The sequence below is a fragment of the Vanacampus margaritifer genome, chromosome 3 (assembly GCF_051991255.1).
Source record: "Vanacampus margaritifer isolate UIUO_Vmar chromosome 3, RoL_Vmar_1.0, whole genome shotgun sequence".
Taxonomy (NCBI): domain Eukaryota; kingdom Metazoa; phylum Chordata; class Actinopteri; order Syngnathiformes; family Syngnathidae; genus Vanacampus; species Vanacampus margaritifer.
In genome coordinates, this window is record NC_135434.1 from 13,452,717 (window position 1) to 13,468,204 (window position 15,488).

A 15,488-nucleotide genomic window follows, 5' to 3' on the forward strand; every position below is an offset into this window, starting at 1 on the left:
GTTTATTTATATCACGGGTGTGGTTACAAACAGCCATGTGACATAAAAATACACCAAAGGGTCTTTTTCAAAACAGATATCGTGACTTTTAACACAGGAAATCAGCAGCCATTAGTCACTGTGGCTCTTGTGAGTGTTTTACATATTTATGCAGCAAAAAAACGTATTGTGTGGCTATGTGGAAGGGCATTGCACACAAAGTAGCAGAAGCGTGGTCAAGTGCAACAAAGGTTTATTGTCAAACTGATTTATTAAGATGCAAACAGGATTAATGCTGTGTCCAATCTTAATCTCTGCTGTAAGTAAAGTGCTAAATCAGACCAAGTTGCCCCTGGGAATCATCATACATTTTTTCCCCCCTCATTTCAAATTGTCCGGTGGAAGAAAAATGGGGGAAAAAATTAATCCACTGTGATATGAATACCTACACATGATGAAAAAGCCCTTTTTTTCTTCTCTCTGTCATCCACAAGCCACATGTCTAATTAAAAAAGCGAGAATGTGCAAACATGATCATTCGCAAAGCTTCACTGTTGGGATTCGAAAAAAAACCAGCGGTGGCGGCGGCCATCTTGGAACGCTGTCGTCAAAAGACGGCCGTTTTGGGCTCGGACAAAATGGGAGTCCCAACGGTAGCGATGAGGTAAACACAAATGAAAGATATTGCACAGACGAGTGAATTAAAACAGTCTCTTTCCAACAGCCTAGCCTGTGCATAGAAGGAATAGAATAAAGCACTTATGGTGTTAGCGGACCCCCCAGCAAGCCTTGCCTTCTAAATGTAAAGCTTTGTTTTTAAATGACTTTTGTAGAATCCACACCGGCTTCGTAAAAAAGAAAAAAAAACACATTTCAGAACATTGTTGGCAACTATGATGTGACAAGGAAGAAAAATTAAAGACCTGAAAAGTCCCAGCAAATGTTTAAAAAAACAACAAAAAACAGCATCTTTTGTTTTTGTTGCATGGAGAAAAATCTCTCAAGTGTTTTTCTGTAATAATAAATAGCATTTGTGTGAATATGCCAAAGTTTTTTTTCCTGAAGCCCAAAAAAAAAAAGAAAGAAAAAAAGTATAAATCCACGTCGTTAATCCAATCCATTGTTCCATTGATTTGGAGTTCAATCCACCATTTTTGTTTTTGATGCATCCATTTCCAGTCATTATCTGTGAAGCAGCACGAAGGCCTCCAGTTTTTCCGGGATGTTCCCCTGGTAGCGGAGGCCGTGCTTGATGATGATGCGGGCGGCCAGGCACTGCAGCGTGGTGTGGTTGATGGGCTGGACGATGTTGCGCGCCAGCTCTTTTTCGTCCAGGAGCTGGCAAGCCGTCTGCTGGAAGGCGTTGGTGCTGTCGAAGTGAGCGCCGCCCGACACCAGCATGTTCATGATGTCGGCGTGGCCGTTGGACGCAGCTATGTGGAGCGGGCTGGCGGGCCGGAGTAAAAAAATATATAAAAAATAGTGGCATCACTCACAGAGATTCAAAACCATTTTTCCTCAACACCGTTGAGCATTTTCAAGCACATTTTAAGTAAAAAATATTACTATTATTTATAATCAGTGAAAGATATCCATGCAGGCTCCCTCTAGTGGCGCGCAAACGAATTACTAAATTAAATGATCAACTTTATAGAAAAACTTATTTTCAAACTTTCAGGATTATTTATTTATTTTTTAACATGTGCTTGCCATAATTCGAGCGACTTGATATTCTAAATAAAGCTAATGGAAAGCAATGCGGGCGGTTGCAACTGACCTGTTGTCGTCGTCGTCTCGATTGTTGACGTCGGCGCCGCACTCGAGCAGGATGGCGGTGACGATGAGCGAGGGGAATTTGCAGACCGGGTAGCGGCCCACGCAGGTGGTGTTGCGGTCGGCGGCCAGGTGGAGCGGGCTGAAGCCGTTCTTGCCGCGCGGCTGCAGCTTCAGAAACCTGCCACGTGCAAAGGAAGCGACAAGACAAATGTTATTATATATTAAATATTTTTTATAAATACGTTTTCACTGTGGTAGAATGTATCACTGGATTGATAATTTATGATAAATCAAGACAAATCAGAATATTTTTTGCATGCTAATAATTTTATTACAATTAAATATAATCTGAAACTACTTTATTTACATTCTTTTTAATATTTTAACAAATATAAGAAAACAAATACAATTTAATTGTAAAATTACTTTAAAATGTTTTCATACTTTTTCATGCAATTTTTAAGTCTATAAACTGACTTTTTTTTAAAGGTTACTATTTTAAAATTTATTTTAAACTGTTTTTCAAGCACTTTCTGTACAAACTCTCTCAAATCATTGTTTAAACAATTATTAAAAATTTTCAAGCAATTTACTCTTATGTAAGTAAGAATTGCAACATTTTAACAATGAAAAAATATTTTTTTCCCCGCTAACAATTTAGCATTGCTTCATAAATTGTGAACTACTTTAAAAATGTTAAACATTAAAATGTTTTTTAAGCCAATATTTGTTTGAGAATTGTAGAATTTCATGTATTAATTGTAAAAAAAGAAAGAAAAAAGAAAAAAGGCATTTAACAGCACCTTTTAATTAAAGAGTGGTAATTGTAATGGTAATAGTTATTTTTTTTCTGAGCAAATTCCACTTTTTGCCAACTTGAAAAATATTTAAAAATTGCTCATACATTTAAAACATGAAATTAATTTTATTTCAATTGTCGTACATTTTTAATAAATGGTCATTTCTCAAGCATTCTACGCACTTTTTGTATACGTTGTAAAAATATTTTAATACATTTAACATACATTTTTATTTTGCTCAATATTCAATATTCAAGCTGTATAAATTGTAAAACATAAAAATTGAATCATAATTCTAACAGTGCCAAAATGTGAACCGATTTAAATGAATCCATTTTTATATCATAAAATTAGAGCAGTTCCGAAAACGGATGGCTGGATGCGCTATTTATCATGCAGTATACGTAGACTATGATCCTTGACCGTACCTATAGATGGTCTCCTTCTTGAAGTGGTCCTGCTCCGTAGTGCACGGCACCTTCTCCAACAAACAGATGAGGTGCAGGATGATGGACAGCGCCTTGCTGAGCTGGGCGGGGTCCGGCGGCAGCGAGCGCCTCTGGCGGATGGCGCGGTCGATCTCCAGCACGCTTTTGGACAGGATGCCCATCAGGTCCTCGAAGGACACGGACGTGCCCAGGAGGCCCTTGGCGCGGTCCTGCAGCATGAAGGAGAAGAGCTCGGCGAACGACAGCAGGCTGGACGCCGTCATGGGGCTCAGGGGGTCCAGATTGCTCTGCTGCATGTCCAGGGCGTACTTCCACAGGTTGATGCAGCGCTCAAAGTTGCCCGAGTCGGCGTAGACGGCGCCGCGGTACCGGATGTAGTAGGAGGTGTCCGGGTGTTGCGGACCCAGGATTCGCTCGCGGATGAGCAAGGCCTGCATCCGCATCTCGTCAGGGTCCGATATGAGCCCGTCCAGTTCCTCTGCGTTTGTTACCTGGAAAATGGACAGCGGGGTTACTCCCTATTTCAAAGTCATGCAGGGGCCATTCAGTGACCCTCCTGAAACGGCTTGCTTTGTTCAAGCCCTGAAATATTATGCAACATATTTTAACTCTATATATATGTGGATCTCATGCATCCATCCGGAGATTGTTTTTAAAAAACGTACTATTTTATTAAGTAATAATTTTTGAGTAAAGAAACATTTTTCAAGACACGCTGATTTTTTGGGTATCATAGCCAAGTCTGACGTTTGGAACAAAACAAACCACATGAAAATCACATTAAAATTCTCAAAAGGTCTCAAAAAGTCTCAATAGAAATACATGAATCGGAAGGGGCAGGACGAAAACTGTCTTCTGGGCCACCCAATTTGTGGCAGATGAAAATTTCAAAATTAAATGGAACATCCAAATCAAGCGGTTTCCATTTGTCTACAAAATCGGAAAAGGACTTCATATCTGTTTTTTTAATGTTGGTTTTTGGAACAAATATTAAGAAAAGACATTATATTGCTTTTTTTTTTTTAATTTTTATTTAAGTTTCTGGGTTTTTTGGCTGCAAAGGTTGCTGACTCACCAAGAAGCATGAAAACAACCGCTGGAGCAATTAATCACCAGTGTGTTTAATTGACACAAAATCTACATGTTCATCATGACAGGAGAAATGACAATCAAAGTGGAGGTCGGCGGTCATTTTGGTTTGAGGATTTTCTAGGAACTCCGAATTTGTAACTCCTCCAAGTAAAGTCACTCATCAAATTGTTTATCATAATCATTCATTGCAAAAGATGTGTCATCATAGGGTGTGGACAGAGAGAGTGAGGTTTGATGACTCGGCAAAAGACAAGAAATTCGGGTTTTCATTGGCATCATGAAATTTGGTAGGCATGTCTATTATGAGTGAGGGGTGTCAGGAGATTAAAAATTTTAAACGGAAATTCGGAATTAATAGTTAACTCACGATTAATCGCAAATTTGTTCTAAATGTACAATAAAATACGTTTTCATACCCTTAACAAAAGTGTTTAAAAAGTTAAACTAATAGAAATATGGCTGTATCTTTTAGTCATTGATACAGTAATTTTATAATAATTCATAAAATTGAGTTAAAATTAAAGGATGTACTGTAAAAAAAATTAGATTTGTGTTGGTCATTTTTCTGCCACTAGATGGCATAATTGCATTTGCAAGATAGTAGCAGCTCAGTGCATTTAATCAAGTAACTTGTAAAATTCTGCACACTTTTAAAATCGTAAAATACAACTTCTCCCCAGCCTCTACAAATATATGCATTATTATTAAATTTATGACTGCTAAATTTTGACGTGGATGTGTCTGCTGCGTTGCGACTGAAATTTCCAAGTAACGTAAGTTAAGGTTATTAATAATGCTTAAAAAAAAAAAAAAAAGTGGCGTTAAAGGAACTTTAAATTAACACACTCATTTTGACACCCCTAATTATTAGAAAACAAAAAGTCACAAGAACCCAAGACTGAAAAGACAGACGTCTGTCATTTTGGTTAGAAATCTGCCATTTTGTGGTCAGTTTTTCCATTTAAAGTGTCAAAGGGACAAAATGGACAGCTTTGCTACAATTTTTTTTTTTTACTTCAAACACAAGACGGATGGAACTAGAAGCATTTGAGTTTGTCATTGTATGTGTATGTGGGGAGCATTGAAGCAGTTTGATGACTCATCAAAAAATACAAAACTAACTCCACCCGATCAGGTTTCCCACTGTTGCGAAAGACTCACCTCTCGGGCATAGTCATACGCCATGATCAGCTGCTTGGGTTCGGGTTTATGGATTATGCTGTTGCTGTCCATGTATCTGAAGTCCATGGCTTTTTTCCAGTATTTCAAGGCTCCCAGCAGGTCTCTCTTTTTATCCACAAACGTAGCCCCGAGGAGCTCCAGGGCGTCGATGCGCTCTTTGTTGCTTGTCTAGGCGAAACAGAAGAATCAAATGTTTTCTGAAGTAGTAGCAAAAGCAAGACATTGCAAAGTCCCGGTTGGAAAGCCTCACCTGGTGGTGCACGGTCAGGTAGTCCACAATGTTGGTGTGGCCCGTGACGCTGGCGGAAAGCAGCGGCGTCATGCCGTAGCCGTCCTGCTCCATGGACGCTCTGTACTGCAGCAACATCCGCATGATCTCCAGACTGCCGGACTCGGCGCAGTCGTGAAGCGCAGTGTTGCCTGAGGGAAGACCCCAAAAATAAAAATCTGAAGATTCATTGAAAACTAAAAGATGACATATTGAGTGACGTTTTTTTGTGTATACATGAACTCATTCACTGCCATTGACGGCTATAGACGGCAAAAATTTATTTGAACTATTTCTTAGTTTCACGTTTTTTCCCCACTTTTGTTAACAAGAGTATGAAAACCTAGATTGTACGTTTAAAACCGTTCAAATGTGTGATTAATCTTAAGTTAACTAGTGAAGTCATATGATTAATTACAATTAAAAATTGTGATCGCCTGATGCCCATAATTAAAAGAAAATTATTAAAAATTTGTGGCATCAGAAAATTAAATGTTTTTATTGTAATTAATCGCATGACTTCAATAGTTAACTCACGATTAATCACAAATTTTTTATCTGTTCTAAATGTACGATAAAAAAAATTCTAGGTTTTGATACTCTTGTTAACAAAAGTAGAAAAAAATTTGAAACTAATAGAAATAGTAATAATATTGAATTTTTGACATGAATGGCAGTGAATGAATTAAGGTGGTCTCGCTCACGTGATTGCTTGATATTTATGACCAAGTATTTTACTTTACTGTCTATGCCACCACTAGAGTCATGCAGTCATAAACAGATTAACGCCTGTATTTCTTTTTTCTCACTGCAACAGGAAATGGCAGAATGACGAGCTTTAACCTTACACTTACTTACAGTAAGGTTTACTTTTGCATGGCAGCATCAACAGGTAAAACCTGGCGAGCCAGAGATATATAAGACCTGCCATTCTGAGCAAGTAGCAACAAGCACTACCAAAATGTACTAAATTATACCACAAGGCATATAGTACTATTATCATACAGCACTAAAGGTATAAGACTTCCGTTGTGTTTTATGAATACATTTGACAGACAAAAAGACGGAAAATATTTTTTTTATGCATTGCATATGGACCGCAGTGAAACAATATGTTTTGTGCATACCTGACGAGCAAGATATTAGGAGTCAGCTCTCAGTATGAGCCCATTGTATAGCATTGCAAAGTACATGCGCATAATCAGTGAGTTTCAATTGTTTTGTTTTTTTTACTTTTGAACAATAACTTTTTTATTTCTTAGTTTGTTTACATGCAATTTATTGTGCCTTTTAATACATTTTATTTCAATTTGTAAGGTTCCGCCCTCAAAATGCTTTTAAAAAATATATATTTTACATGTGATATTTATATGAATTACAGGCAGAGATTTGTTTGCTCCTGTATTTAGCTACTAGACTAAACAGACACACCACTGAGAAGTACAACCACAATAAGTAACATTGTTTGTTTGTTTTTTAAACCTTTTTAATTGTATTATATGTTTTAAGTTACGCTTGTATAATTATATAATGTTTGGTATATAAGTACTGTGTTGTATTTGTACTTTTTTGTACTTATTTTGCCTTCTTTTTCTCTGCTTTCTGAAGTCAGGTCACCATTGTTGACGAGAAACTTCTCAATGGCCTTACCTGGTCAAATAAAGGTTAATACATTTTACAAATAAATAAGAGTAATCCCCCCCCCCCACCCTACAATTTGTGATTCGCTCAATTTTTATTTGATTTTTTTCTTTCAAAGTACTTTATTTGGGACTTTTGTTCCCATATGAAGGTATTAGAATAGGCACGGGCAATTCATTTTCCAAAGGCTCCACGTGAGAAACTGGAACAATTGCTTCCAGCAGAAATACTATTAAATTTCCTGCTTGGATTTGACCCACATACCAAGGACCATTTGAGGTATTTTTGGATGTCTCAGCATAAAAAGGTGGGGAGTGAGGAGGGGGGTTATGTGATGTAACGCGTTTCCAGTGAACTGACTGCAACAATAATGTTATTCATGAGATGTCCGACTTTTAGCAAGTGCATTTGAGGATTACTGTCAACAAACTGACCCCACCTCTTGAGGCCAACCCAATCTGAGAATAGACTGAGACAGCCAACATTCCATCTTCCGTAGGCAGTAAGTTGATATTTTTAAGTGTGCGCCACATCATACATTACAGTACTGTACTGTAGTTCAACTTTCTGCGATCTCATCCATTTTTCGTGAAACGTCGAAGCAGTAAGTTTACTATAATCACATTAGGACTATTTTGATTAAATTCTAGTGTGGTGATGTATAAAAAGTCAAACATCTGAATGGTCGCTGTCTTAATATGTCCAAGTTAATTGATTGCATATTGAACACAGTTAACAGTCAGTCAGTCTGGTGCATTCAGTCCTAATCACTGACATGTGCTGATGCAGCTCTACCACGGGTTTGCTTCCATCGTATCTTTAAGGTCGCTCATAAAAGTACAAGCCTTTGTCCACATGACATCTTTTTTTATTGTGCTGCATTGTGTGGAATCATAAGAATGATAAAAAATAAAATAAAATAAACTCCACCCACATTAGTGACACCCATTGAAAAAGGAAATTAGGGATGGGGATATGCATTATATATATATTTTTTATTAAATAATCGGCAGATAAATCTGTAATTTTTTCTACCAAAAATCGGCCTCGGCCTCAAAATATGCATATCGGTCGGGCCCTACTCATAAACACGCACACACAGACAGCTTCGATTGTGGTGGCCAAACATTCCTACATGATGATTTTTAGCAAAACATCTCTGGATTCCACTTGTAGTGTCAGTCCATGGAAAGTTATATTCCAGTTTTACTGGAAATTTTCTTGTACACTTCAATGAGAAGTTACAGTTTGGAAATTTCCATGAAAACTTTCAATAAGAATTAACGGAAAATTAAAGGATCTTTGGGCAAGTTGTCCCTTTTATTTTTTTACTCACGGCTGCCACCTCTGGCACAAAGCGTAACTGCAGCATCTGTGTCAGGCGACAGCGACAGCCACAGTTGACAGACGAAGACATGACTTCAAATGAGGTAAGAAACTCCGCCCCTCCCTAAAGAAACTGTGGAGTGTGCAGGGTCCGCACACTACTATAAAAGGGAAGATAAAAGCTGATAGGTGCAGTCAGAGTCAAACAGCCAGGGCTCTTCGTACTCATCTGGGCATTGGTGGAACATGCATGAGGTAGGAAAAGCTTTAATATTACATTTTTAAACTGCACAATGCATCTTTAATGTAAAGGTATGATAACCATGTATTATTGTTTATTAGTGATATCGCATATGGATTGCTAATGTAAATAGATGCCATACACACATGATATCGGTATACAAAAAAATTCATCTCCAATTTTGCAAACACCTGAGTAGACGTATAAAGTGCTTTGAGACACGCCCTCAACTTGAAGATGACTACTATCTACCATGATGACTGTTCACTTTATTTGAGTGAGTCATGCATGCTTGGCCTGCAGCTGCTGCTGTTGTTGTTGTTCCAGACTGCTAAACCAACAAAAAGGTGCAAACGTGAATGATTGTTTGTCGACACGTGTCCTGCAATTGGCTGGCGGCCAATCTGGGGTGCTTCCCAACTCTCACCCAAAGTCAGCTGGGATGAGCTCCAGTTCTTAATGAGGGCGAGTGAGATAGAAAATGGACAGGTGTTCATTTAAAGTGCAGTCATTTTGCAGTTTGGAGTATTGGGGGGCTGTGTTGCAAAATAAGGGAACACACAATACTGCCAACAGTCACCCTGTGCGTGCAGCCAGGTTGTCTCATTATCGTCCATTCATCAACATACGAGCTGAAGGGTAATTTTTTCAATGTTGTTTTAGCTACATGAGAGGGGTAAATATTAGAAACCGTTCTTGGTATGATTACAATCATTTGAAATGAGCATTCCCTTACCACCTCTCTGACGACGTCAATAGAAAAATTTGGCCGTGCAACAGTACAGACGCTCCCCTACTTACGAACATTCGAGTTACGAACAACGGTACATACGAACATGTCTGCGCGTACAGTATGTCGAAAAATGTTCGGTAAGTTAGATTTTGTATGCGCGCCTTTTTCCGAGTAGTGCTTCTTTCCGCCGCTAATACCGACGCTTGGCGCTGTGAGAGCTCACCCAGCATTGGAGGCTCAGCAACGTGTCGAGGAGGAAGAGGAAGAAACACCTGTCCCCATGAAGGAGGAAGTAACTTTTGAAGCCCATTCCAGAGACGACGAAGACCCTCTCATGATATAAAATCCTCCTCTTCCTCCATCATCTCCTTAAGCATCGAGTACATCTTCCAAAAGTAAGTTAAACTTCATTTTATTTATCTTATTACGTACATGTACATACTGTGTGTGTGTCTCTCGCTCTCTCTCTCTCTAACATACGTATACAGTACAGTACTATACGTATTCTCTCCATTTTATTAAAAGTTTTTTTCAGTACAAACCAATACAGGTTACTTATACAAGCCTTAAACATACTTATATAAACCTTCAATATACTTATATAGGCTTTAAACATAAATTATAATACAAAATATAGCGGTGAAGCAAAATATAGCGCTGAAGCAACTTACGAACAAATTCACCTTACGAACGATCGCTCGGAACGTAACTCGTTCGTAAGTAGGGGAGCGCCTGTATATATATTTTTTGCCTGAGGAAGATTCTCTAACTTTACTTACAACTTGCTTGAACCAAGTAATGACTTGACTTGCTTGAAATTTGGAGGTTACAATTTGAGACCTACTAGCGACTAGGGGTGTGAATTGCCTAATACCTGGCGATTCAATTCGTATCACGATACCGATTAATCCCGATACGAATCTATAAATTGATTATCGCGATTTTTTTGAAACTCAAATTTAGAAAATGCTTATCAGTAAACTTGTACATGTACACTGTAAGATTTGTATGAAAATGTATTTTATTCATCTGAAAATTCAGGCTTATAACTGAGCCACTGCATTTAACGAACAGCTTGCAGTCTGTTTCATGTTTGAACAGCACTGAAATAAAATATTAAGGCTTAATGTTCCATTAATATAACATTCTTCCATGCTTAATGTGTGAATCCTAACTCTAAATAAGACGTTTTGTTGAATATTCCCATAAAAAATGTGATATTACAAAAATCGATTCGGCTGCATATCGAATCGATTCGAGAATTGCGCGCTGTAATATCGCGATCACCCCTACTAGCGACTAGCACATGTGACTTACTCCCACCTCACCTCAGTGTTCCGGAGGTTGTTTTTTTTTGTGTGTGTGATGGAAAAATTGGTCTTTTGGGAGATTTTTTTTTCTCCATGATATTGCAATTGATATATTAGAGTAAAACAGTATAACATGATTATTTCTCAAAATATGTCCTAGGGTGTTCCGTTTGTCTGCTACTTGGGAGAAGCCCTTCCCAGATTAGCTGCCAAGTTTCAGATACAAATATCCACCAAAAAGCTCATCCGGGGCCAAAAATCTGCCAGGTTCTTCAAGTCAAAACGCCAAAATTACTATGACGGCATGTTTTACACTGAAGAAGATTGCAGAAGGAGTCATTAAAGGCCTGTGATTATTCTCATTCATCCACGTCATTACATTCCCAGCTCAGGGCATTAAATTGGTGACAACTGGACAAAAATAGTCATTATGGACAGAGGAGGAAGAAGGTTTGAAAGGAAAGTGAGAGAGGTCATCCACATTTAGGTTGGAAAACCAGCTCTAAGCAAATCTCCCAAATACAATGTTTTTTTCCTACCTCCCAAAGAGGCACAATAAACTCGTCGCCATCAAATAACACTGATTGATTTGGCCTTCACGGGGTTCAACAACCACTTTTACAACTGAATGGGATATTAACGAGGGAGATTCTTCCCAATGACTGCTTTTGGCAGGCAGGAGCCTGTCTGCAATGCATCTTAATGGTAGCCGTTTTGCACGCCAAAAGATGGAGGTACCAGTCGTAGAGTCGGGCGTGCCTCTAATTTAGGAGATAAAAAGGGATTTCCACACCAATACTCAGGCTACTGCTGTCCAGTATCACAAAACGACTTTTAAGACAACTAGAACAGTTTACCAACCTCCAGTTGTGAGTCAATAAAACCTGTTAAAATAATTCCTACGTTGTAGACCTCTGTCTTGTGAAAAGACAACAGTGCTGCTGAAAGTGAAGAAAGTGTGTAAAAAACAAACAAACTGAAGATTAATTTGGTGAAAATTACTGTATGTGGAAAAAAATAGCAAAAACTTTTTTTTCGTCATGTTCTACTTTATTTTACTGTGTTATTGCTGTTTTATATACAGTTCAAGTGTAGAGTACCATTTTTCTTATTAAATATATAGTATTGGTGTTTTTTTGTTGTTTGTTTTTTAACCGACAAGTAATTGATCATCAACTTGATCGACGACAACTATTTTAACAAATCGAGTAATCCATTCCAGCATCTCAACAATAATTATTCACCAATTTATGTAGTCCTTCATGAAAGAAGACTGATTATCTTCTGTTTTCAATCAAAATAAGACATTTGCAAATATCAGTTTTTACTTTAGTACAACACAACCCTTTTTTTAGTGTTATGATACCGATACTGGTATCTGCAGAGGCCCCGATACTGCATACTCGGTGAGTACTATGCCGATACCATTAATTCTGACGCTAATATATGACTTTGGATGCAGCATCTTGTGTTTTGCTCATGGCACGACATTGACTGATGTGTGACAGGTTCACTGCATGATGAGCTAAGATATCCTATTGCTCTGAACCAATGGCAGGAGAGCTTTTTCATGTTGAGAAAAAAAAAACTTAGATATCAGTATAGTATCGGCATCGGCCGATATTGCAAAGCTGGGTATCGGGGGCCAAAAACGGCATCGGAACAACACTACTTTTTAAAATCATTATATGAATATGAAATAGGAAATAAACAACTGGTTAATAAGCCATAATCAGGGGACAAATGCTTTTGTAATAGATGTGGTAGAGTGGTCGTCTCTCAACCCAGAGATTGCGGGTTCGATCCCATGCCATTGTGACCACATCCAAGTATCCTTGACCAAGATAAGGAACCCCCCCCCCCCCCCCCCCCCCCGATGCGGCGTCATCAGTAGGTGAATGAGTAGTGAACGTAAAGTGCTTTGAGGGCCTTGTAAGGTGGAAAAGCGCGATATAAATGAAGTGCTATATTTATCGTAATGACAGTACAACTTCACTACTGTGCACACTGACCATATTATAACTTGCTTATGAATTTGTCATAAACAGATAACCCCCTGTATAATTACACAGCACCCTCAGTTACTGCCACGAGCTTACCTTTGACACTTTTCCTATTGACGTCGGCGCCTCTCTCCAGCAGGTACTGTGCGATCTCCTTGTGTCCCTTGTAGCAGGATATCATGAGACAAGTGTGCCCGTGTCTGTTGGCCACCTCCAGGTCGGCCTTGTGCTCCACCAGGTACTTGACGATGTCTAGGTGGCCGTCAAAGCAAGCCGCCCGCAACGGGGTGGAGTTGGTCAGCGTCGTGCTGTTCACGGATGCTCCGTGGCCGAGCAGCGACTGCACCACCTTCAAGTGGCCGGCGGCCGACGCGGCCCACAGCGGCGGGGCGCCCTCGATGGTCTCCCCGTCGAAGTTGACCGAGCCGCCGACCTCGACGGGCGCCCGGCAGCACTCGAGCAGGTACTCCACCAGGTCCAGGTGGCCGTAGCGAGAGGCCATGAGGAGCGGCGTGGCGCCGTTCGTCTTCTCGCCCATCAGCTTGATCACCTCGCGTACATCTTTGTTCTCCAGGAGCTTTTCGAGCAAGCGGAGCTTCCCGTCTCTGGCCGCGTTGAACACCGCCGTCTTTAAATCCATGTTGTTCGTACGAACCACCGCGAAGGGGAGGGGGGATACCCTGGGATACCCGTCAAAGTTGCGTGGGGAGGCAGGTGGAAAGGAAGCCTTTTGTTTACAGCTCGACTCGGCGAAAGCCTCTTATTAATCTTCGTTCTCTGCTTCGGAATCCGAACGTCGGGGAATCACCCGCCTCGAACCTAAAAGCCGACGGCTCTATTTTTAACTCTTTGTCCAGACTCCAGGCTCGCCCAACTTCCTCGAACTAGCCAGCTAGCCCAATTAGCTTGGCCTAGCCTAGCCTCTCTCCGGCTCCCTTTCGTGGTGTCGCTCGAACACTCACCCCGAGAAATGTCTCCGCCACCTGGAAGCACGGCCTCCGTTCGAGCTACTTCCCACACGTGTCATAGTCCCGATACATTACTCATGTGACGTCGAGTACGGTATTTCCCCGAGGGCCGGGAACAGAGGAAAGGGAAAATCCACCCCCACCGCCAACAACACCCGCCTAGTTTAACCTTCTCCGGGATGCGCTGTCGACGTCGTTCGCCGCCCTTATACTCGAAGAACCAAAAATGAGCTGGCCGCTAAGTAAAGAACAACGAAAATGGTCGTGAGTGACCTGCGGTTGATGACGGTGAGGTAAACAGGGGAAGGCGGCTGTCCGCCCACGGCTCCACCAGATGATCACGACTCGCGTTGTGTCGAATAGCAGAGCAGTGAATAGCGCTCCCCCTTTTCTCCCCTTCGTCGGGTGATTGACGTGCCGCGCATCCAATCGCAGCGCAGCAAGCATACCGGACCTCAGCCAATAGCGAAACAAAACAATACTCTGTACGGAAATAATTCAATAAAGTGCTCCAACAACATGAAGAAAAAAAACATCGCAGTTTAATCCGTTTATGCTTGTTTTGTACACACCAGGTCAGATTTTAAATCACTGGCTTTTGTGGAGTGATGTGGTGATTGTTTAGTGAATGTGATTATTTCGCCCTCTACAGGACAAACGAAGCATAGCAAGGGAAATAAAGTCGTGTACAGCGTCCCGACATACGAAATTTTAGGTTACACTTTTACATGTATTTATTAATTTATTATTTTTTAATTTATAGTACAATGACTTCTATGTTACAAAAAAAAGACAAATGAAGGCAGAAAAGTACTTTTTATTCATGCATCCTGACATCCCTGCTTTTCTTCTTCCTGACCTCCTACTTTCCTTCTTTATCTCGAATATGAAGACAATGAAGTGTGCATGGGTGGGGGTCACCGTACATTTGTCCAAAAACGTGCTTGTGTTTTTACCCTCACCCACTAATTGCCTCCCAGTGGAACTGATCAGAATGTAATGACTTAATTCTATTTTCTACCCCAAAGTCGTCATTTAAAACAAATTCCTAAAAATAAAAAAAATCGAATTCCTAATAAAACATTAGTTTCTAACTTGCTCAACATATCTGCATATTCCTTCAAACGTCTTGGCAGATCTTAGTTCCAAGGGACAATGTTAATGTAAATTGAGGAATTTCATGTAGTGCATTTCCGCCATCTTGTGGCATCTTTGCTGTGGCTCAGACCTACTTTTTTTTTCTTTTTCCCTTCCTGACCTTTCTCCGCTCACATTTTCTGCTTTCCTTTCTTACCTCCTTCCACATCGGAACAGTTTTTTTCTTATTACATTCTCTCTACTTTTCCTTTATCCTTCTTGATACTGCCTTCCTTCCATACCTCCTTCACACTCACGTTTTTGGAGAAATCACACAAACCCAAAGAAGCGCGTTGAGTTACCAATCGACTTACTACTTTTCATTCAATTGGAGTATTTTTCATAAAGATATTCACTGCGACTTTGACTGCACTCTTTCATTAGCAATAGACTCTACAGAAAGTTCTGTCTTGAGTACACATTCTGCCAAACTCTGCCGTACAGCAAGGAGCCCACTTACACAAAGGGTGGCTAACCAGGAAGTGCCACAAACACTTCATCCATTTAAAAGAACCCTTTTTTATTTATTTTCTCACATATGTGTTAACCGATAAGAAAAATATATAAACCACATTGACACTAA

General features: G+C 40.0%; 1 protein-coding gene across 1 annotated transcript; it reads right to left on the bottom strand.

Annotated features, from left to right (window-relative positions):
• Positions 1-215: 215 nt before the first annotated feature.
• fem1c (fem-1 homolog c) lies at positions 216-14,120 on the bottom strand. The gene is made up of 6 exons (XM_077561979.1): positions 12,897-14,120; positions 5,529-5,698; positions 5,258-5,446; positions 2,984-3,495; positions 1,757-1,933; positions 216-1,426 (listed from the first exon to the last, which is right to left on the bottom strand). The coding sequence occupies exons 1-6, from the start codon at positions 13,438-13,440 to the stop codon at positions 1,162-1,164; spliced, it is 1,857 nt and encodes a 618-aa protein (XP_077418105.1). The 5' UTR covers positions 13,441-14,120; the 3' UTR covers positions 216-1,161.
• Positions 14,121-15,488: the final 1,368 nt, after the last annotated feature.